Source organism: Myotis nattereri (assembly GCF_964212035.1).
Source record: "Myotis nattereri genome assembly, chromosome: 21".
In the NCBI taxonomy this organism is placed as follows: domain Eukaryota; kingdom Metazoa; phylum Chordata; class Mammalia; order Chiroptera; family Vespertilionidae; genus Myotis; species Myotis nattereri.
The window spans coordinates 16340948-16363906 of NC_138097.1; the positions used below are offsets into that span (position 1 = coordinate 16340948).

The 22959-nt window shown below is 40.7% G+C and overlaps 1 protein-coding gene across 2 annotated transcripts in view; it reads left to right on the forward strand.

Moving 5' to 3' along the window:
• Positions 1 to 24: 24 nt before the first annotated feature.
• The window catches only part of LRRC28 (leucine rich repeat containing 28), a 40540-nt gene continuing 17605 nt past the window's right edge, over positions 25 to 22959 (forward strand). Inside the window, exons 1-6 of one of the 2 annotated variants that reach the window (XM_081114773.1) lie at positions 25 to 94; positions 1687 to 1914; positions 4706 to 4746; positions 7456 to 7493; positions 8126 to 8263; positions 21783 to 21989. In XM_081114773.1, the coding sequence (XP_080970899.1) occupies positions 1747 to 1914; positions 4706 to 4746; positions 7456 to 7493; positions 8126 to 8263; positions 21783 to 21989 (592 nt within the window). In that variant the 5' untranslated portion in view covers positions 25 to 94; positions 1687 to 1746. The remainder of the gene's footprint in view (positions 95 to 1686; positions 1915 to 4705; positions 4747 to 7455; positions 7494 to 8125; positions 8264 to 21782; positions 21990 to 22959) is intronic. The other variant, XM_081114774.1, reaches the window with a different exon arrangement.

Below are 22959 nucleotides of genomic sequence, written 5' to 3' on the forward strand. Positions count from 1 at the left end.
CGCCCCCTCCCCGGCGCCCCGCCCCGCCCGGCGCCCCACGGTTGCCGTCCCAGCTCAGCCTGCGCCCGGGAGCGCTCTCTCCGCCGGCGCCCAGGTGAGTGTGGCGCCTCCGAGTCTTAGGTGACGGGAGCGGCGAGGCCCTCTGTCCCGGCCTCCGCCTCGCAAGCTGGGTCCGGCGACAGCGTCCGGGCCGCGGGGGGAGGGTCGCGGGGCGAGCGGGCCCGGCCGGGCCCTCCTCGTCCCTGGGGGCCCGGGACTAGGCCCGGCGAAGCACCTGTCTGCACCTGGGACTTGATCGGGGCGTCGGAGGAAAATGACCTTTGACAGATGCTTTTCATGTGCCGTTTTCTACGCTGCCATGTCCCGTGTTGGGGCGTCGGAGTGGCATTTCCCAAGGAAGTAACGAAGCCAGTCTCAGGGGCTCCTTCCTTGCCTTGAAGGCACCCTGCCTCCAATGGGCGAAATATTCTTAAAATGGGAGGTTTTGTTTCTTTAAGAAAAAATAAACAAAACAAAAGCACAACACACGAACGTGGGGTGGTGTTTGCCTGTCAAGAAAACTCGTGTGGAGGTGCAGTTGTATGCGGTGAATGCTGAGGCTGTCGTTTCCTTTTTATTTTCTTTTTATTTGCTATCCAGTCTCTCTCTTTCTTTAATAAATATTTATTGTTGAAAGTATTAGTTATGCCCCTTGTCGTTTACTTTTAACTGTCCAAAGAAGTGACTTTGCGTAAGAAAAAAGTACCCAAGTAAGGGAGGTATGTGGCCGAGGAATGCACATTGGAGAACTGTTTGCATTATTATTTTTTTAAATTTTTAATTTAAGTTTTTATTTCTATATGCATTTTATTGATGTCAGAGAGGAAGGGAGAGAGAGAAACATCCACGATGAGAGAGAATCGTGGATCGGCTGCCTCCTGCGCGCCCCCTACTGGGGTTGGAGCCCGCAACCCGGGCATGTGCCCTTGACTGGACATCGAACCCTGACCCCCTGGTTCCTAGGTCGAAGCTCAATCACTGAGCCTCAGCAGCCGGGCTGATGTAGCTATATTCTATATACATATTTAAATATTCTTGAAATACCTTAAGCTAGGTACAAAAATGAGGATTTGCCATATCCGATTTTTAAAAAAATATATTTTATTGATTTTTTTTTACAGAGAGGAAGGGAGAGGGATAGAGAGTTAGAAACAGCGATGAGAGAGAACCATCTATCAGCTGCCTCCTGCACACCCCCTACTGGGGATGGAGCCCGCAACCCAGGTACATGCCCTTGATCAGAATCGAACCCAGGACCCTTCCGTCCGCCGGCTGACGCTGTATCCACTAAACCACACCGGCCCGGGCTGTATCCGATTTTTAACTTGTTTCTTTGGTTGCCTGTTGTGAAACCGGTCTCTTGTCGTCTTAGGGATTCCGATCTCAATTTCAAGACTGTGTGTGTGTTTTTTCAATTAGGACTATTTCTACTGAGTAATAAATATTTCCTAAGTAGGGGGTGTATTTTTATGAAATGGTTATTAATTTAATCTTCTAAATACGCCTGACAAATTTAGCTGTTATGAGAGCAAACTATGGGGATTCAATGCATAACTCTCTTTTTGAGTATCTGCAGTGGCTGCGTGTGCTTAACGGGCTTGCCTGGCAGTGGTGTCATAATCACTCGCTGGTCTTTCTCCTCCTCAGAGATGGACCGATTCTGACAGGATGTAGGGCTGCCGCGTGCCCGATGGGATCGGCTCAGCCATGGCGTCCGAGCTCGGCAAGACCATCTCCGTGGCAAGGCTGGAGAAGCACAAGAACTTGTTCTTGAACTACAGGAATCTCGACCACTTCCCGCTGGAGTTACTCAAAGGCGAAGGGCTCCAGTTCCTGGAGAGACTCTATATGAAAAGGAACTCGCTGACCACCTTGGTACAGTATTCTATTGCGTTCTTTTAAAAAAATAAAATAAAATAAAACCCTTTAGAACGTGTTCCTGACCAAGGTGCACTTTCCCTGTCTTAACACAGACTGAAATGGGTGTCCTCTCTTATTGTGTGAGCAGGTGCTAAAAATCCACATCCAGAGGGTCCTCGTGAGCTGAGAACGTGTTACTCAAGACCCCGCAGTTGTGTGGTGACAGGAGGAGCCGTGTAGGGAAGCAAAATATTCGCAAATGTTCCACTTACCAAACTGCCCCCATTCAAAACCCCTTTTTGCTTAGCCTGTGCCTGTGTCTGTGTCTTGGCCTGTGCCTTTTTTGTGTGTGTGTTAAGCTTCCTAGATGATCTTTTGGATGTTACAATATTGAATGGACCAATTAAAAGGTAAAGAAGAGTCCAGCTGGTGTGGGTCAGTGGCTGAGCCTCCACCTAGGAACCAGGAGGTCACGGTTTGATTCCCCATCAGGGCACATGCCTGGGTTGTGGGCTCCATCCCCAGTAGGGGGCGTGCAGGAGGCAGCCGATCCATGATTCTCTCTCATCATTGATGTTTCTCTCTCTCTCCCTCTCCCTTCCTCTCTCTAAAATCAATAAAAAAATATTTTTAAAAAAGTAAAGAAGAGAAAGACCAACAAGAATGATTTTTTAAAATGAATGATTTGAAGATTAAAATATTAAGATGGGTGTTTGGGAAGCCTGATGTAGCCCTTTGAGTGTTTTGAAAAAACAAAAAACCTTTTTAATGATTGCACTGTGATCATTAATGATTTTGAATCCGGCTATCATCCCATTTGTCAGAAAAAGTTTTGCCCCAAAAGCAACATCTGATTCACTCTTTTTATGTTCTAGGAATAAGCACATAGTTATCATTATAACCTAAATTTTATGACATAGAAGATTTTAGAAAACTATTTGTAATTATTTTCAAGAGAATGTTCGAATCAGATTTTTCATTCTCACTATTAAGAAATTTGGTCTGCGTTTTAAATGGATTTGCTTTATATAAATTCGAGTTCTTATTCATTTTAGATCATTTATGATGTCTTTTTTTCTTTGTGAATTGATCCATTCTTCATTCCCTTCTCTGTATTGGACTTTGCTAAATATCTGAACGTATATCTTATTGGCTTCATATAATGGACTGTTTTCCTCTAAAAGTTTTCTTGATCTATATAAAATACCTACAAGGAGCAGAAAGCATTATAAAATTTGCTTGTGTTTGCTGTTTCTGGAAGTAAATCGATATGTATCTTTCATTTATAGCCGTTAGCATATTGGTATGTATGTTATTTTGAGGGCATAGTTAGATTTTTAAAATAGGTTTTTTTAGTATAAATTCTGTGGATCAAGATAAACTATTTTGTGTGGCATCCATAATCCAGCATCAGAGTTTAGCAACCCAAAGAATAATTACAGCTTTTTTAAATTGATTTTCAGGGAGGAAGGCAGAGAGAGAGAGAGAGAGAGAGAGAGAGAGAGAGAGAGAGAGAGAGGCGTCAATTTGTTGCCTCCTGCATGCGCCCTGACTGGGACTCGAACCCGCCCACCACCCTTTGCTTTTTTAGTTATCAATTTATAGTTATCAAGTCTCTGACTTTATGTAAACCCCATGGACACGTAAGAATTAAAATGTATAACTTTCCCCTCATTCCTTGGCTATATCGCTAGCACGTGCCGGTAGGAAACAGAGAACGGTATTGTAGGACACCAGTAGGTGTCAGCCACAGCCTAGGCAACAGACTGCTTGCTTACCAGGCTTTTGGGATGGAGTCTAATAAGTGGAGTTTTTCCCCCCAAATCCCAGTGTTGTAATAAATTGCAATTTCCCACGGTCACTGTGCTTATTTAAAGATAAAAGCCCAACGTACTTATTTGTTAATAAAGACACAGCGATGCACTGTTGGCAGCAGAAACTTTATTCATTACTCAGTTGTGTGTGTGTAGCTTTGTGACTCAAAACAACGACAACCCGACTAGCTTGTCAAGGAAAGATTGGAATGGATGTGCAGGAGCCAGGTGGGCACCTGGAAAAAATAAATGATCACCGGTCCTGTGAGTTAGCCAGGTAAGATGTTGCTATTACAGCAGGCAGACCTAGATGAGAGTCAGCATCGCTTGCTTTCTGGACAAGTTCTCTAGTTTTTCTAGGATTCTTTGTTGAGTGCCAATACATGGAGGTGTATATTCCTCTTCTTAGGGATGATAACGGTGCTAATAGAAACATTTTGGGGGTTGGGACAGACCCAGGAGGAACACCGGAGAAAAGACTTGTCATGAAGGGCCTCATGGCAGACAGTGACAGCAGAACCTGAGGGACAGAATCACAGCTCTTGGCATGTGAAAGCTAAAGGTGGTTTTATCAAGAGCGGGTTCTCGGTAAATGCTTCACTGACTTCGGAACAGCGTTCACACGCAGCGCTGTTTGATCATCATAAAAGGGCGAGGATGGATGGATGGAAGCAGCTTGGGATACTGTGTTAAGTATTTGAATAGATCAGAATCCCAGTAAGACATTAACAATGTCACTTCCTTTTTTGTGATGGTGGTTGCTAATCCTCACCCGAGAATATTTTTCCATTGATTTTTTTTTTAGAGAGAGTGGAAGGGGTGGAGGGCGGGGGAGAGAGAGGGAGAGAAACATCGATGTGAGAGAGATACATCGACGCCCACGTGCGCCCTGATCAGGGCCCTCGAAAAGATACTGGTTTGTGCGTAAGCTATTTAGAGACGTTTATACATTTTTCAAAAATAAAATTTAATTCTGAGTTTTTCATTTTCAGCCAGAAAACCTTGCTCAGAAACTCCCAAACCTGGTGGAACTGTGAGTATGTTTATTCAATTTTTTTTTTAAACAGGGATAAAAATAATTTTAAGTTATTTGAAATAGTAGGAAATATAATGTTCATGTATTAACTTATTAGTATCATGAGCATGGTAGACCTCTGGTTCCGCTAAGCCCAAAAGTCTTTTAAAGTATTTTAACCATTTAAATTTGTGTTTTCAATATCTCACTTCAAGGTGGTGAAGATGCTGAAAAGTTCAGTTTTTCTGGTTGCAGCATCTTTGTCACAGAATCATTCCGGATAGTCCATGTAACTGGCAACATTTATTATTGTTACCACTACTCCATGTGATACTTGATATAAACAGTGAAACCCTATAAAAGATTTAAAATGTATGGCAAAAGCCTCCTTACCTGCATCCTCCATGCTTTGTTTTATTTATTTTTTTTAAAACCTGTTTTTATTGATTTTGAGAGAGAGGGGAAGGGAGATGGATAGAGTGATAGAAATGAGAGAGAAAATTCATCAAGCGGCTGCCTCCTGCACGCCCCCCACCGGGGATGGAGCCCACAACCCAGGCATGTGCCCTGACCAAGAATCGAACTGGTGCCCTCTTGGTTCATAGATAGATGCTCAACCCCTGAGCCACGCTGGCCGGGCCCACTATACCTTTCAACCAGTTTCTCCCGTTGTTAACATCTCCCAATTCCATGGTACATGTGTCAGAACAAAAAAACTGGCATTGGCATGTTACTGTTAAGTAAAGTCTATACTTAATTTTTATTAAAAGAAACACACCCTGCCACACCATTTCCCAAAGTGGCCGTGCTAGCTTGCGCTCCCACCAGCAATGAATGAGAGTTCCTGTGTTATGAACATGATGAACACTTAGTCACATCGAAAACACCATTTCAACTTCTCTGGACTTTCAAGCTTATGATTACAAATGACTCACGATATAATAATAATTCTCACGACAATAACAATAGCATTCATTGAACTCCATTCAGAGAGCTTTGTATATGTTGATTCATTTATCTCTTACATCTCTATGTTCTAATTGGTGCTATTGCCATCTGCTATAGAGAGAAAGCGAGAAGTTCAGTCATTCTGATCACATGGCTCTAAAGGCACAGAGCCTGCTCTCTGATCCACTCTAGCAGCAATGATTCTTTTTTTTTTTTTTAAATATATTTTTATTGATTTCAGAGAGGAAGGAAAAGGGAGAGAGAGAGAGAAACATCAATGATGCGGGCTGGATCCCCAGTAGGGGGTGTGTAGGAGGCAGCCCATCAGTGTTTCTCTCTCATCATTGATATTTCTAGCTCTTTCTCCCTCCTCCTTCCTCTCTGAAATCAGTACAAATAAATTTTTAAGAAAAAATAAAATGTGGAATCGTTTTATGTACACAAAACAAGGAACATGGAATCGTGTAATTATTATTTAAATTGTGTTAGACCCAGCAGGTTAATACCTACTTCAAAATTAATTTAGTCCAGCATAGAATAATCTTCTTAAGTTTATTTTCTATCTTTTTTATTCTGTGTCACACTTGAAATTAGACTTTAAAATAGAGAAGAATATTTTGAAATTCTATTTTTAAAGATTTTATGAAGATTGGATAGTGGGGTACAATAAATAAAAGGATAGTTTTGAAAATAAAGTTTTCAGAAGTCTAGTTTTCTTGTCTCAAAATCCATGATATAAATTTATTTTAAAAATTATTACTGTATGATCTCCAGTGGTCCTTATTTTACTCCGATGTTAATGGGCTGCTTCTGATTGTATAAAATCTCCACCAGAGGGTGCTGCAGACACTTCGCCTGGATTTGTCAGCCTGGAACTTTTTTTCTTTTTTATGAAAAGAATTTGATCCTTGTTTATGAAATTCATTTTGCTGTAAAATAAATTCTGTGCCTTGACAGTTGCATATTTCTACAGATACTACTAATGATGAGTATGTAATCTCTCCAGAATTCTTGGTTCTCAGTAAGCATGCTTGCTGACTGGAAATATCTCTGGTTTGATTATTTTGTGCCGTTATCCGTTAGAAACGAAAAGTTGCATTTTCCTGTACACATAAGTGCCGACTTTTCTTTACACCATAACTGTATCTGAAAACCTGAATCATTTAAAACAAAGTAGGAAACTAGTTTGTATTATGAGGTTGAAAAAATACCTCTAGTTTTTCTTTTGTGTATCTTTTATTTTAAAATAGCACTTAAAGCCCTAGCTGGTTTGGCTCAGTGGATAGAGTGTCAGCCTGGGAACCAAAGGGTCCTGAGTTCGATTCCGGTCAAGGACTCGTGCAGGAGTCAACCACTCGATATGTTTCTCTCACACCGATATTTCTGTCTTCCACTCTCTCTAAAAATCAAAAATTATCCTTGGGTGAGCATTAAAAAAAAAAAAAGATAAAAATCCCTGCTTATTACAGAAAATGTCAAAAATACAAAAAAAGCCCTAAAAAGAAAATAAAAATATTTATTTTTAAAAAAACCCAAAAATAAAATAGCAATTAAATCAATAAATAGTTTTAATATTTGCAATCCCAGCATAAAATATTTCAAAGTATTAGTTATCTGTGATGACAATATATTTTGTGTTATGTACTTAGGGCGTTAAGGAAAGTTTGGTCCCTTTATATTTGATGTATTTCTAAGTGAGCATTTTACAAACCTATTCTGTAGCAGAAGTTCTGAATAACAACAGCGTTTTTTTGTTTTGTTTTTTGGTATTTTCCCCAGGTACCTTCATTCAAATAACATAGTTGTGATTCCAGAAGGTAAGTAAGCACACTTCCAACTTTTAGTTAGGAGAGACTATAGTTTAAGTTTTCCTTTCTAATAGTAGAACAGATAGTGTCTTTAAACCTATTGTGGTTGGTATATTAGTGAGTTTTAATTATAAACCATCTTTAATTTATTTGTTTCACAGACTCTTCCCCCAATTAATAAATCCAGTTAGGAATTATGACTAAATGACATTAATAGAGTCCAAAGTGGTTATAATGATTAGATAAATTATCTTTAGATATATTGTTGTTGGGTAAATAACAAAATAATAATAAGTTCTAAATTCAGTAAATCCAGTTAAGAATTTCGGTTAGATTGAAAACATCCTTATATATTGTTTCATGAATTTATTTTTTTATTCAAGCGGTATTTTGCATTGTTTTAAAAATGTTGATTTGTGCTTTTTTTAAAGTAATATTTTATGTAGAGGTAGAAGTCTTATCACCTCCATAAAATTTAGTTTCATGTATGTTTTTATTATTTAGGGAGCAACTCTATTAGTACATTGTGAGATGGTGATACTAAGTCTGCAAATATTTTAACTTGGAGTTCTTGCATTAAAGATCTGGCATAACGCTTGGGTCAAATTGATTTTGCCTTTCCCCTCCTTTTCTCTTTGAAGCCATTGGATCCCTTATAAAACTCCAGTGTTTGGATCTTAGCGACAATGCCTTAGAAATCGTTTGCCCAGAAATTGGTCGTCTGAGAGCTTTGCGTCATCTCCGATTAGCTAATAACCAACTGCAATTCCTACCTCCAGGTAATCGTAGTCGGGGCACCCGGTCTCTTTTCTCTTACAAGTCTGTTTCATTCATGTTTCTCACTGTGTGTCTAGGCAGTGAGCTTTGCAAAGATTTGTAAGTATTTGATTGTCCATTTGTTTGACTGGAAGCTAAGAAATGGTGGGGGGGAAATGTGACAGTTTTCCCGGATGCAAACATAAGAAGGGGGCATTTATGTTTTTGAGGTACACTTACCACAATTGAGCATTGGCCTTCAGATCACTGCTCTGGTGAAATATTTGTACAAAAAGCTACTTCACTTCTGAAGTTCAGCTCTGAATTTCACATCAGGAAATTTAGGGGAAATTTGCACGGTGTGATCATTTTAGTATCAAAAAGGCAGATATATAGTGTTTTCTCTCATTCTCTAGTGAGAGAACGGATGTATATTAATAAGATGTGATTTAATAAGAAGCCATACAAGAATTTAGCAGCACCATTTAAGTTTGATCCGAGGCTTAATGGTCAGTTTTGCCTACTGAACATTCTATTAGATTGTGACATACCTATAGACCAGGGGTGGGAAACCTTTTTTCTGCCAAGCCATGTGGGTATTTATAACATCCTTCGCAGGCCATACACAATTATCAACTTAAAAATTAGCCTGCTATACTTGGTCATAATATTTCTTTATGATTTAAGGAATACTTTCTCCAAAGTTTTGCAAGTAGAGAAATTTCTTGATCAATACACAATACATGATTAGTTTTGTACTGGCCAGTAGTTGATGTACTGGCCTTCACATAGAGGTGCAATATTGCTTACAAAAATGGTACTGGTGTAGCAGTTAGTCTGTTTAAAAAATAAGTTCTTAACCTCATATAATGTCTTTTCAAAACTTTCTATTCAAAATACATTACTATTACTGCATATAATTTTACTCCAAACATGCAAAGCTACAGTTAATACAAGAATTTTCAGTATAGTATAGGAATATGGTCTTTCCTTTAGATTTTATCATTGGTGATTAGGCTCAGTGGTGTTTCATCACTCTACCTTTGTCAGGTTCACATATCCAGATATTTAGGAAATTAGATTCTCTTTTGTTGATTACCTCAAAAATGTATCATTAAAATGATACTTTAAATTTTCCTGTATGGGGCTTATAAAGATATATTGTAGAATCAAAATGCATGGATGGATATAACACTGTTCGTTAGCCCTTTTGATGTATGTTTAAGTAACACGAGACTAGAATTCCCTGTTAAGCCATTGTTCTTTGTATTCTATTATTCTCTTTTCCTGTAACGTAAGACGTTTTGTGGTAGAATGTGGCCATTTCCTTCCATTATATACTCTCGGAGGTTAAGGCTGTACGGCCGATAGCATTGGCTGCTTCCTACTCACCAGTGAAGGACATAGGTTTCCTGACGCCTTTCGTGTAATTTTTTATTTATATCACACCTGTTGCTTAATAGATTGGAGGCATTTATCCCTGATTTTATCTCCTTAGCTTATTTCTGGTGTCTGTGTTTGTGTTTGCTTGTCTTGAATAAAATTATATGCAGCAATAGCAATGTATTTTGAGCCATGTATAGACTTTTTTTCTTCTTTCTAGGCTATCATGAATAGCAATGAACTAGGTCTTACTATCTGATTCACTTGATATCTCTCTGTATGAGGTAGTTTCAGTGTTATAATTTGAATGGGTGAGGGGCTAGGGACACCTCTGCAAATGTTTGATTATGTTTGGGCACATACTACGGAAATGTATTTTATTGATAGTTTTTAAAAATGGGAGGGTGCCATGTTGTCTCCGTTTGATGACAATAGACATGTGGCTATGGGATTGTTCTCCCTTCTCCCTAGTCCATGCTAGTACATGTAGACTTCCTTTTAAAAAAAAATTTTTTTTTATTTATTTCAGAGAGGAAGGGAGAATGAGAGAGAGAGAGGAACATCAGTGATGAGAGAATCATTGATTGGCTGCCTCCTGCACGCTCCACACTGGGATGGAGCCTGCAACGCAGGCATGTGCCCTGACTAGGAATTGAACTGTGACCTCCTGGTTCATAGGGTGACGCTCAACCACTGAGCCACACCGGCCGGGCCGTTTAGACTTCTTACGCGTTATATTCCCTCGAAAGACTTAACGTTTTGCTATGTGTATTCGTTGTGGTTGAATACGCTTTGAATATAAGATCGTAATCAGTATTTATAATTTTAGAGCATATTTGAAATATCTACTGGTTATAGAGAGTTTTAAGATTAGGATCTCAGAATGCATTACAAGGGTTTCATGAGCGCCCTCCATGGATGCATTTTGCAGGAGAGTATACAACTTGTCATTAGTCATTTTGACTTGTGCTCAGAGCCTTCATAAGAAAAGTGAAGACCCAAAGAGCATTTGGAGCCAAATACTCACATGTTGGATTAGACAGAGAGTAGTCCATTGTGAGAACTTGGTAGGGAGGCGGGGCTTGGGCTAGGACAGTGCATTGTGGGGAAATGGCCAGGAGGATCAAGGTCAGCGTAACAAGGTTTGTTTGTACCGATTTCCCTTGGCCTTGAGTCCCCGCCTCTGGAAATAAGAACGTCTCCTGGTACAGGGAGTGCACCTTTTGCATGGGGCTTTCCAGACCCCAGGGGCAGAGCCAAGCCGCTCAGGGCCTCCCCGAGGGCCACCCCCAGGCCCAAAGAGCGGAGCCCTGGTCCACAGGCCCTGTGCTCTGTTAAGGATGCTTTACCTCATTTGATTACTTAAAGGAGTAGAGGGGTCGGCTCGACTCTTCCGGGCGAGGCTCAGGCCTACGGGGGATGGAGCCTGCAACCCGGGCATGTGCCCTGACTGGGATTCAGACCATGACCTCCTGGTTCATAGGTTGCTGCTCAACCACTGAGCCACACCCACTGGGCATGATGATGCTTTAAAAAAAAAAAAAAAGGCAAAAGGAGAAAAGTTAGTCTTTCAGACTTCAAAATCCTCTCCTACCACTCATACCACTGATGAAGGCCTGGGCTGTTCCTCTGTTGAAAAGATTGAAAAGCAGCTAACATCCTAACAGTAGAGATCCAGTTTGAAACCTTAAGGGATGGTCATCCAAGTTCACCTCACATGCAGTGCCTTTTCTCTTTCCTTTCTGCATATAATTAATTTTCTTCACCTGATCTATTAGAGGCGTGGTGCTCTATGGGAACTTTAAAGAGAGTACTGCCCGGCCAGTGTGGCTCAGTGGTTAAGCATCAACCTATGAACCAGGAGGCCACGGTTCGATTTCTCGGTCAGGGCACATGCCTGGGTTGCATGTTTTTAAGACACAGCCTATTATTGACACTTCAGAAATTTTATTTTATTTTTGGATCTAAATCAACTTGCCGTATTTTAGAGGTGTTGTTTTATGACATGATCAGAAAATTCTAGCTTCATGTCAAACTATATAACTGTGAAGAAAAATGAACAGGTAGGCTATAGGGTATGTGCTGAAATAAGTATTAGTTTAAAAGTGTCTTCAATATGTAAAAAAGTTATTTTTCTTAATGTGTTATGGGAACATGCTTGGTGCTTGCTTCATCTATAAATTATGGTTTAATCTGTTCAAGGTTTTAATTTAAATCAGATTGTCTATTCTGCAAGTAATTTGGAAGTTAATGACTGTTTTAGTGAATGAAAAGCTGTATGATTTGCCAAGGGTTGATGTAATAGAAGTAATTAAAGAAAATTCAGTTTGATATGGGTTGTTACCAAGTTCTCCGCCACACTCCACACATAATTGACATCATAGTTCTTTGTTTAATACTTTTTATTATCCCTTTTAAAAAATTAACATTATGTAATATACACAATTTGTAAACCCTCATGCCCTGTTATGTCATGCCTTTTAGAAACAGGAAGCGGATTTCCAAGGCTGTCATTATGCCCTTCATAAAATCAAAGCCATCAGAGTTACCATAAACTCTGATGTTGGATGTTAGTGGTAGAAGGACTATCACAACCCATCAAGTTAAAATTTAGCTACCACATTGGATAAGCAAATGGAGGCCTAGGGAAATTAATTTTATAGGCTTTTGCTTTATTGAACATTCACAATTCTTAAAGCTCCATGGAATTCTCAGTGTGGGAAACTTAAATATCTATCATTTGAAGAGCAGAAATTTTAAAAATTGAGGACGCCCAATTTTCCTGTATTTTTTATTTGCTGGAGTATGCTATTGACGTCACATTTAAGAACTATTCACCAAATCTAGGGTCACAAAAAATTTTCAATTATTGTATGCGATGTGAAGAAAGGGTTCAGATATTTTTAGATTGGGGATATTCAGTTTTTCTAGAACAATCTGTTGAAAGGCTATTTTTTCTTTGTTGAAAATCAGTTGACTGACCATGAACATATGGGTTTATTTCAAATGTTCTGTTCCCATTAGTCTCTATGTCTGTCCTTATGGCAATACCATATTGGCTCGATTACTGTAGCTTTATAGGCAGTTTTGAAGTGAGCTTGTGTAATTCCTTCAACTTTGTTCTTTTCCAAATTTCTTTAGAAAAAAAATCAAATTTCATTGATTTTTTTTTTTTACCACCAAAAAAAGTTTATTTTTCTTCCTTTTGGGGGATTCCAGCTGTGTATATATGTTTATGCATATATGGTAGCAATAAGAAGGTAAAGATGGAATGGAGGACTTTGTATCCATGGAGATCATTATACTAACCAGTATAATTTTTAATCACTCAACCTAGTTCTTCTTTTTAAATATGTTTTTATTCATTTCAGAGAGAGGAAGGGAAAGGGGGATAGAAATATCAGTGATGAGAGAGAATCATGGATCGGCTGCCTCCTGCACGCCCCCTACTGGGGATCCAGCCCGCAACCTGGGCATGTGCCCTGACCGGGAATCAAACCGTGACCTCCTGGTTCATAGGTCGGTGCTCAACCGCTGAGCCACACAGGCCGGACTCAATCTATTTCTTGCCTTTATTTATGTAACTTAGAACATTAAGCTTGGGTCTCTCATTCTGTTGTGCCTTCCACAACATTGTGCCTCTTGTCAGTAACACAGGGACAGTGAAGGGCCAGACCAGGAGCCAGATGACACGCTCTGCATTGTACTCAGAGGCGGGAGAGTTGAAGGATGGACAGACTTGAGAAAAGGGAAGCTGTGTCTGTTTGTCCCCCCCTCCCCCTTCCCCGTGTACCTGCTTCTGCTATTTATTGATGGCCAGCTCCTGGGCGGGGGCGTTGAGCAAGAAGAAGATAAAGGCTCTGGGTTTTGACTCACAGATCACCTAAATGCATTTCAATGTCCTATAGAGATCATGCAAATATATATATTAGATGAAAGGACACCAGACAATTAGGATGCGTGCTGGAAAGGGTCTTCTCTCTGTGGCTTTTATTATTTATTTATTTATTTATTTATTTATTTATTTTGTTATTGTTACATGGATACACTGTAGCTTGTTCTTGTCTCTGTGGCTTTTTTATAAACAAGAATTAATTTCTGTACTGCTAAAGTAGTGTGAACATCTTTTTTTCTTTTTAATCATCTTTGATAAGTCTTTCCGTGCCTGTTATGTGCTCAAACTTTGTTATTTAATTTTCTGTGGTTTACATATCCTGGCATTAAATACATTGCACCCACATAAAAATAGAGCTTTTGGCCAAAACCGGTTTGGCTCAGTGGATGGAGCGTCGGCCTGCGGACTGAAGGGTCCCAGGTTCGATTCCGGTCGAGGGCATGTACCTGGGTTGTGGGCACATCCCCAGTAGGAGATGTGCAGGAGGCAGCTGATCGATGTTTCTCTCTCATCAATGTTTCTGACTCTCTGTCTCTCTCCCTTCCTCTCTGTGGGAAATCAGTAAAATATATTTAAAAAAAAATATATAGCTTTTGTAGCAAATATTCATTTAATTTTTTAATTCTTTCATAAAACTAAAATAAATATTACTTTGAAATGTATCAATATTTAACAAAATGTTTATAAGAATAATATTATTCAGCTATTGCTAGAACTAAAATTCTTCCAATATCTTTAAGATTCTTTAGGTTTTGATGAAGGATTGGGATCTGTTCACAAATACTTCCAGGAATGTTAATTAACAACCACTGCCTTTTTAAACCTCTTGGACATGCTAACTAGGGGCAAGTAAAATTTGGAAAGTGGAAAATTCACATTTATCCTTCTATATGTTTATGTCATTTTAAAAATGACTTTGAACTTCAACACAGTGATTTTGTTCTCTTGAAACCCTTTTAGTGTTTCTCCACTCGAGTCTCTTTGAATGTTCTACCCAATGTCTCTAACCCAGGAGGAGGGAACCTTTTATCTGCCAAGGGCCATGTGGATATATATAACAACTTTCTCAGGCCATACAAACTGATCCACTTAAAAATTAGCCTGCTGCATTTGGTCAGATATTTAATTAACTCACCCCTAAGGCCTGGGCAGGGCCAGACCAAATGATTCCATGGACCAGACGTTCCCCACCCCTGCTCTAAACCAGCGGTCGCCAACCTTTCGGACCTCACGGACCACCGCTTGGCGACCGCTGCTCTAACCAGTGCTCTACGTAAAGTGTGTTAGTAAATCTTAGTCAAAATGGTAATGGACAACTGCCCATTTCTTCCCCAGGAAAGAGCTGGCAGTATTTCAGTCCCAGTCACTGAGACGTTAAGTCTCAAGTGGTGGTAGTTAATTTCCTTTCAATGGGATGATTAAGGCTATGTAGAAGGCTACTTTTGTGAAATGTTTTGATTTCTCCCTTTGTCTTCATTTAATTAGCTCTTACTATTGCTTCTTATTAGGCTAAATGACTTGGGTGTTTCTAATTAAAACTTAAATCTCTTACAATGATCTTGCTTTTGAGAAGCGCTGTGGACTAATGCTGCCGAACGTTTTCTCTGGGCTCTTGGCCTTGACATTGCTGGCTCTGGTTTCCTAATTTAGTAACAGAAATACAAGTATGCACTACTGGGCAGGTTGGGTATGCTGGCACCCAGCCAGGAAGCATGGGCTTCTCAAGTAAGTGGACCAGTGGGGATTTGTGGAAAACACAGATTACATTACGTGACGTGACAGGAGCTTCGCACTTTACAAATCCCTAACTATTTAAAGGGACTCAGCTAACCCACGCCATCTAAATAAAAGTCAGTTTTGTTGAAACACGCATTCACACTAAACAATATATTGTTTCCCTTTCCAAAATCACCCTTCATTTTTGTAGTTTTAATTTCGTATTTGTGTAAACATATTTTGCCCATTGACTTTTAGAGAGAGTGGAAGGGAGGGAGAGGGGGAGAGAGAGAGAAACATCTATGTGAGTGGGTTACATCGATTGGTTGCCTCCGGCATGTGCCCCATCCACCCCGCCGGGCCCAGGGGTGGAACCTGAGCCACACCGGCCAGGGCATTGTGTAAACTTGTAAAAAGCACGTTCTCTGTCAGTGAACAAATAAATGCATCACATTTACTTCACTCTATTCAATTATCGTATGCGTGTGTAATACCATTCAAATTAGCCTGATATAACAGAGTTGATAAGATACAAATGTAATGTGCTTTTGTGTGAGGAAATGAAAGAAAACTCTGACAGAGATAAACTTCATAAAAGAAGAACACGCCTGGTTTTATAAGGCTGCCCCTGCCCCTGCGCGGCCGGTGGCGGTTGCGTCTCCTGCACTGTGGGCATCCTTAGGCTTCGCGTCCTCCCTGTGCTCTGGGGGGGGTTGGCCCCGGTTGCTTCCTTGAATGTTGGAGCGCTGGCTGCTTTCCCGTCTGCTCACACTTGACCTTCCTGTTGGTGCTTCTTGCCTGGCATAGGCTTGGTCTTCAGGCTCATTGCCTCTGAATTTGGAGAAGGGTCTTGAGGTCCCTTCTTGGCTCCCGCCAACCTTGATGTATTTCATTGTCAAATGAGGGCCCGCTGTCCATCCTGATCATCGTTGAACAATGAATTCTACCACTCGGACGCTCTGAATCACACTAGAGCAGTATGAGTCACAAAATGCAACAAAAGGGATTTCATGTAAACTCAGGAGTCAAATTATATCGACTTCAGGATTCAGGTTTTTGTGTTGTATAAATGCCATCCAAAAGTTTTAGGAAGAAAGAATACTGACCATCATGGATTTCTTGACCAAAAGTGGTCAGGTTTTAATCCTTAAAAATAGTCCGTTCTTAAGATGGTCTGCTCCTCACCTTTTGTAATTGGGCAGATGTCCAGTCCTCGTCAGGCCTCCTCCCTCTTCCCTCCCTCCCTTATCTCAGGCCTCTGCCTCCCAGTGTGCTCAAACTCCACATCCCACGGAGACTGACTCAGAGCTCCTCTGCTACTCGCCTTCCCTTTGCGTTCCTGAGAGAGGGCACTGTCCTAACAAGGTTTTGGCTGCCGAAGAGATGGGCTGAGGGGAGGTCTCTGTTGTCAGAGACTCAAAATGGTATCCACTGGTTACTAGGCAACGCAAAACATTTGGAAAGAACTAGAATACAGATATTTTGGCAGCCTCAGTAAATTTAATTTCTTAAATGCACTCTATTCATGTTGCTGTTTTTGCTAGTAATAAAATTTAAAACAATACCTTAACAATTACTTTTTTACAAAATATATTTTTTTATTGATTTCAGAGAGGAAGGAAGAGGGAGCGAGAGATAGAAACATCACTGATGAGAGAGAATCATTGATCGGCTGCCTCCTGCACGCCCCTCCATTGGGGATCAAGTTTGCAACCCGGGCATGTGCCCTGACTGGGATCAAATCCGGGACCCTTCAGTCCACAGGCCGACGCTCCATCCCCTGAGCCAAACCAGCCTCAGCTCTCATGGAATCTTTTCTATTTTTGTTTACCTTTCAGCAGTTTGACTATTATGTGTCTAGATATGGATTTCTTTGTGTTTCTCCTACTTGGAATTCATTGAACTTCTTGGATCTGTAGATTAATGCTTGTCATCAAATGTAGAACATTTTCAGCCATTGTCTTTTAACATATTTTTTTCTCCCACTTTCTCATTTTCCTCTCCTTCTGGAACTCCCATTACAGATATGATGGTATCCCACAGGTCTCTGGCGCGCTGATCATTTTCTGTTGATTTTTTTTTCTATTCTCCAAACTTAATAATTCCTATTGACATGTCTTTGAGTTTACTGTTCTTTCCTCCACCATGTCAACTCTGATCCTGAGACCATCTAATGACTATTTTACTTCAATTATTGTATTTTCCACTTTAGAATTTCTCCTTGGCTCTTTTTTATGGCTTTTTTTTTTTTTTTCCTATTTAGATTCTCTATTGATTGAGTCATTGTCATCATAGTTTTCTTTAGTTTTTGACATAGTTTCCTTTGCTTCTTTAAACACATTTGTAACAGCTGCTTTGAAATCTCTGCCAAGTTCAACATCTGGACCCATTCAGAGTTAGTTTCTGTTGACTGCTTCTCCCCACGCCTGCCCCCCCGAATGCCCCCCTGGTTATGGGTCACACTTTGCTATCTTGTATTTTTGTTGTTGTGGAAAACTGGAAAATCTAGTTAACATATTGGGACAACTTTGGATTTTGATTTATTTTTCTGGAAGTTGTTTTATTTTTTAAATTCTTCCTCCTTTCTGTGGTTTAAATTTCAGACTCTTTCCCCCTCAGTGGTATGTAGCTGCTCAGAATTCAGTCTTGTGTTTTTTAACCTGGCTCCGTAGGGGCAGCCACTGTGTATAGCTGAGCAGCAGCCATTGATTTGGAAAGAAGTTCGCTCAAACACTTCCAGCCCGCGAGGCTCCTGTCTTACGCGACTTGAAATGTGTGTGGATTGTCAAGTGCCTTCAGAGGGTGTCAGCTGTCGCATCTGCTCTGCTGTTGACTTTGTGCAGACTCTCGGGTCTTCCCTGCACGGACACACGGTTCCTCGGTTGTGGAAGGATTTGTGGAGAGCATATCTAGCACTTCATCTGCTCTCTCCTTTCCAGAATCGCCCAATTAAATTTATGGATGTTCAACCACTCATTCCAGCGGGGTCTGCAATCCCAGGCTAGCAAAGCACATGCTTTCCTCTTCTTTTTCTATACCATTTGCCACTTTTAGCTAAAAAAAAAAAAGCTGTGAGATTTGCCCCCAACCCCCAAGTCAAGGATGCTCTCTGACTGCAGGCTGCTGGCTGTCCTAGCCATTCCTCAGCAGCCCTGCCTTGGTAAGCTCACATTTTTGAGATTGAGCTTGGGCCCTGGATGGGAGAGGAGCCACCCCAAGCAATAAAAGCCTGCAGACTCCCACTGTTCTTGAATGAAGCTTTAACAGGTTCCCAAGAATAGACACTTACGAATTTGTCTGCCTTTGGGTGGTTTCCAGAGTCCTGAAATAGTTGGTTCTTTACAGTTTTGTCCAGTGTTCTGCTTGTTTTTGGTGGAGAGACTTCACCCAGCTCTTCACATCGCCTTGAGCCCCACTCTTTTGAAATATTCTTAAGCCATTTATGTAATATATTTTTATTGATTTCAGAGAGGAAGGGAGAGGGGGAGAGAGAAACATCGATGAAAGAGAAACATCAATCGGCTGCCTCCTGCACACCCGCTACTGGGGTTCGAGCCCGAAACCCGGGCATGTGCCCTGACTGGGAATCAAACCCTTGACCTCTTGGTTCATAGGTCAATGCTCAACCACTGAGCAACACCAGCCAGACTCCCTATACTAATTTGAGTTCAGAAAGTGAAATGAAAGCAATCATTATAATGACATTTTATTCAGATAGTGTAATACGGATTATTTGTAGTTATTCTCTTCAAAGTAATAAAATAAAAAATAAGCTTTTATGCTGGACTATGATGCTGTGATATTTCTTGAGGCAGCGGTTATAATAGTTTTATGCCAACAATGGACACCTGGTGATCTCACTCAGGTCAAAAACTCCATTGTGCTACCTCGGTGAAGACGGAAGAAAGCCTACCTAGAAGAAATCTGGGAAGCAGACAATCACTAAAATATAACATAGAAATGAAAATCGGCGTATGTGGTCTCCATTAATCTTGCTGAATGAAGACAATAAAGGGTTTTTCTAAGTAGCAATTCGTGTATTGACACAAAGCAATGCGACAGATGCTAAGTTTTAGAATAAATGCTTTTCCATTTCAAAGACAGGCTGTATCTAAAGAAGAGATAGAGGCCACTTCAGTCTAGCGGTGGGTTAGATTATAGTTGGCCCTCAGGGAGAACACTTTCAAGAAACGTTTTCTTCTATAGTAGTCTCAGGGCATTTTACTAGGGTCAGATCAACCATTTGGTTAGCTAACCAATAAACATCTGGTAAGTAACTTATTTTGAATGACATTGAAAGAAACTTTAGGGCATAATTTAATTGCACACAAAGCACCAGGTAAAATGTCAAAACTGTGCTTTTTTTTTTTTGAAGTATGTCTTTCACATTTTAAAATTTCTATTGGGAATTAGTTGCCAAGTCTGACACCCAGACATAACTATTTAAGTCCTATCAGTGTCTGTTGTGTTTCTCCGATGTCGGGTGTTTCAGAGCATTTTATTTGAAAACTCCCAAATAATATGTAATCGTCTTTCCCAATTAAGAGGCCTTCTTAATTGCTTGTTTGCTATTACTTCTATTAGACAAATGCATAGTTAATAGATTTTTTTTTCAGTGAGCTTTCTGCTATTGTTAATTTTATTCTTTCTTGTGATTGTTTGTTATTAAACATAACCCGCCACACATTCTTATGAATATATAGCAAGCTCCATACGATTGGTTTTCATTTTTTTATTTCACCAAGGTAGTTCTACCCATTTTCTGAAAGATCATCTACTTTGTAAGAGCTCCTTTCTCTAGGTTAGACATAACAAACATGAACATACTGTGTTCATAATTGATTCTGTGATAAAACTGCATAATTAAAAAGGCACTTATATTTAGAATTTACATTTAGAATATTGTGTAGTTTAATGAGCTGAAAAATAATTGTTTTCTGCCATGTCTTGTTGAATCTATGGATATTTCATTTAATCACTTTATGTACATGTTATTCTGGTGTTTTTATAGATGATTTCTTATTTTATTTTAAAAATATATTTTTATTGATTTCAGAGAGGAACAGAGAGGGAGAGAGAGATAAACATCAATGATGAGAGAGAATCATTCATCCATCGGCTGCCTCCTGCACGCCCCCTACTGGGGCTAGAGTCCGCAACTTGGGCATGTGCCCTGACTGTGAATTGAACCATGACCTCCTGGTTCATAGGTCGATACTCAAGCACTGAGCCATGCCAGCCAAGCTGTAGATGATTTTTGAAACATCAAACCACCAGATCTAAATATTTGAGTAAATCACCCAAGTGGCACGGCTGATGAGTGACAGGGTTATGGCTTGAATGTATTGCTACGTATCAGTATGAGCCTTCCACCGCCAATCTAGAGCGAGCGCATGAGCATAGAGAGGGACACGCTGTTACGCAGAACGGAACCTGGCCCTGAAATATTGTCCTCTTGTCTCTGCGTGCTCTCCCCTACCTGCTGTGGTTGGCAGCTTCCATTAGAGCTTTCTTCGTGGCACCGGAAAAAGCCAGTGCTTGAAAAATACCATCCTTGTTACTGACTCTGTGGTCACTGCCCTGGCCTGGAATGGGTGGCTTCCTTCCCGTTCCCATTTAAATTTCAGATGAGGTCAGTGTGCATCAGCAGAGAATGATGGTCGAGGGAGCCGACTGCTTTCTCTGTAGAAATGGCACTCCCGCGTTCTTTTTATGCTTCGTGTAAGTCATTACTGCGTTGGCAACAGGGAAGTCATTTTCGGGATATTCTATCAGTAGCTGCCAAGTTGTAAGGTATTGAAGGTGTAGCATAAAAGGAAACCATGCAGACTGCCATGAAGTTAGGCTTATTCTAGGCCCACCGAGGAAATACAGTCTGCAAACGGATGTTTACTCCTTGGGGAGTGGGGTGCTGACAGGGAGACCAGCTGGGAAGAGTAAGATCCCACTAATATTCTAAAAAGAATGCATTGAAACGCTCTATCAGTAATACCACACTAATACCAAGATGACTTATCAATGAATATTTTTGAAGGCGTCAGTAATGTTAAATCTATTAAGGATAAAATTAATTATAGACAATTTTATTAAAAAGAAACATAATACTTGCCCGGCCAGTGTGGCTCAGTAGTTGAGCGTCGTCGGCCTATGAACCAGGAGGTCATGGTTCAATTCCTGGTCAGGGCACATGCCTGGGGTTGTGGGCTCCATCCCCAGTAGGGGTTGTGCAGGAGGCAGCCAATCCATGACTCTCTCTCATCACTGATGCTTCTTTCTATCTGTCTCTTTCCCTCCCCCTGCCTCTCTGAAATCAATAAAAAACATATTTAAAAAAAACAATTCTGGCAGGCTCCTTTAAAGACACCTGCCCAGGTTGGATCATTTGCATACTAGACCTTAACCCCGTGCCTCCGCATGCATATCTATGGGAATAGCTGCAGCTACTGGTGTTATTTGGTTGAACTGTTGCGGTATTGATTCATTTTATTTGCTCAGCCTAACTCATGTAACCAGGATGCGAGTTATCTTAATTTTGGTTTTGGTTGTAGAGGTTGGCGATTTGAAGGAGCTGCAGACACTAGACATTTCTACCAATCGTTTGCTAGCTTTACCCGAGAGGCTTCACCTGTGCCTTTCTCTGCAGTACCTCACCGTGGACCGAAACCGGCTGTGGTGTGTGCCGCGCCACCTCTGCCAGCTGCCCAGCCTCAATGAGCTCTCCATGGCCGGAAACCGGCTTGCATTTTTGCCGCTTGGTAAGTGAGTGCAAAGTGGATACGAGAAAGCAAAGAAGCCAGGGAGTAAGACAGAACACCTCTGGCTCCTTGACTGGGAAGGAGGAGTTAGTTTTCTTCATTCTGTTTGTCCTGAAGATTCCTCTCTCAGTCCATCTTTGCCATGAAGAAGGCAGGATCCTGCCCAGGGAACAAAGTTCATTTCAGGGTTTGAGATTAAAAGAAAAAAAAATCTGTGCAAAAAAACGTGATTAGGGACAAAACATGTGACATATGAGGTGATTTACTCTGAGTAAAGGATTGACATATATAGGGTATCCCCAAAAATGCCTACACACTTTGAATAATTGTAAAGGCAGTGTTTATCAAAATACATTTCATGTTCAAAATTGAGCCATCGGCGGTTAAAGTGTGTATACATTTTTGGGACACCCTGTATGCATATGTACACATATGTAGTATATTTTATATGTAGATAACCATGCAACTGACAGGGGTTATCGAGCAACATGAAAGGGTGGCCACTAGTACAGATATATCTGTTAGATGTGTGCTTCTATGTGGAAACATTTGTATCGGGTGTTCTAATGATTAGCATTGCCAGGTAAGCAGACTAGACATTTTTAAAGACTGAGCTAGAAATGTCACTCTGAACCTAGCCGGTTTGGCTCAGTGGATAGAGCATCGGCCCACGGACTGAAGGGTCCTGGGTTCGATACCGGTCAAGGGCATGTGCCTTGGTTGTAGGCTTGATCCCAGGCCAGGGAGCCTGCGGGAGACAACCAGTTAATGTGTCTCTCTCACATTGATGTTTCTCTTTCTCTATCTCCCCCCTCCCTTCCACTCTCTCTCAAAATCAATGGGAAAATGTCCTCAGGTGAAAAACAAATGAACAAACACAAGAGATGCCACTCTGGCTAGTAACATTCTCCACTGCAGACTTATGTAGTTGGCCCATTCTGACATCATATACTAGTATGTAAACAAACAT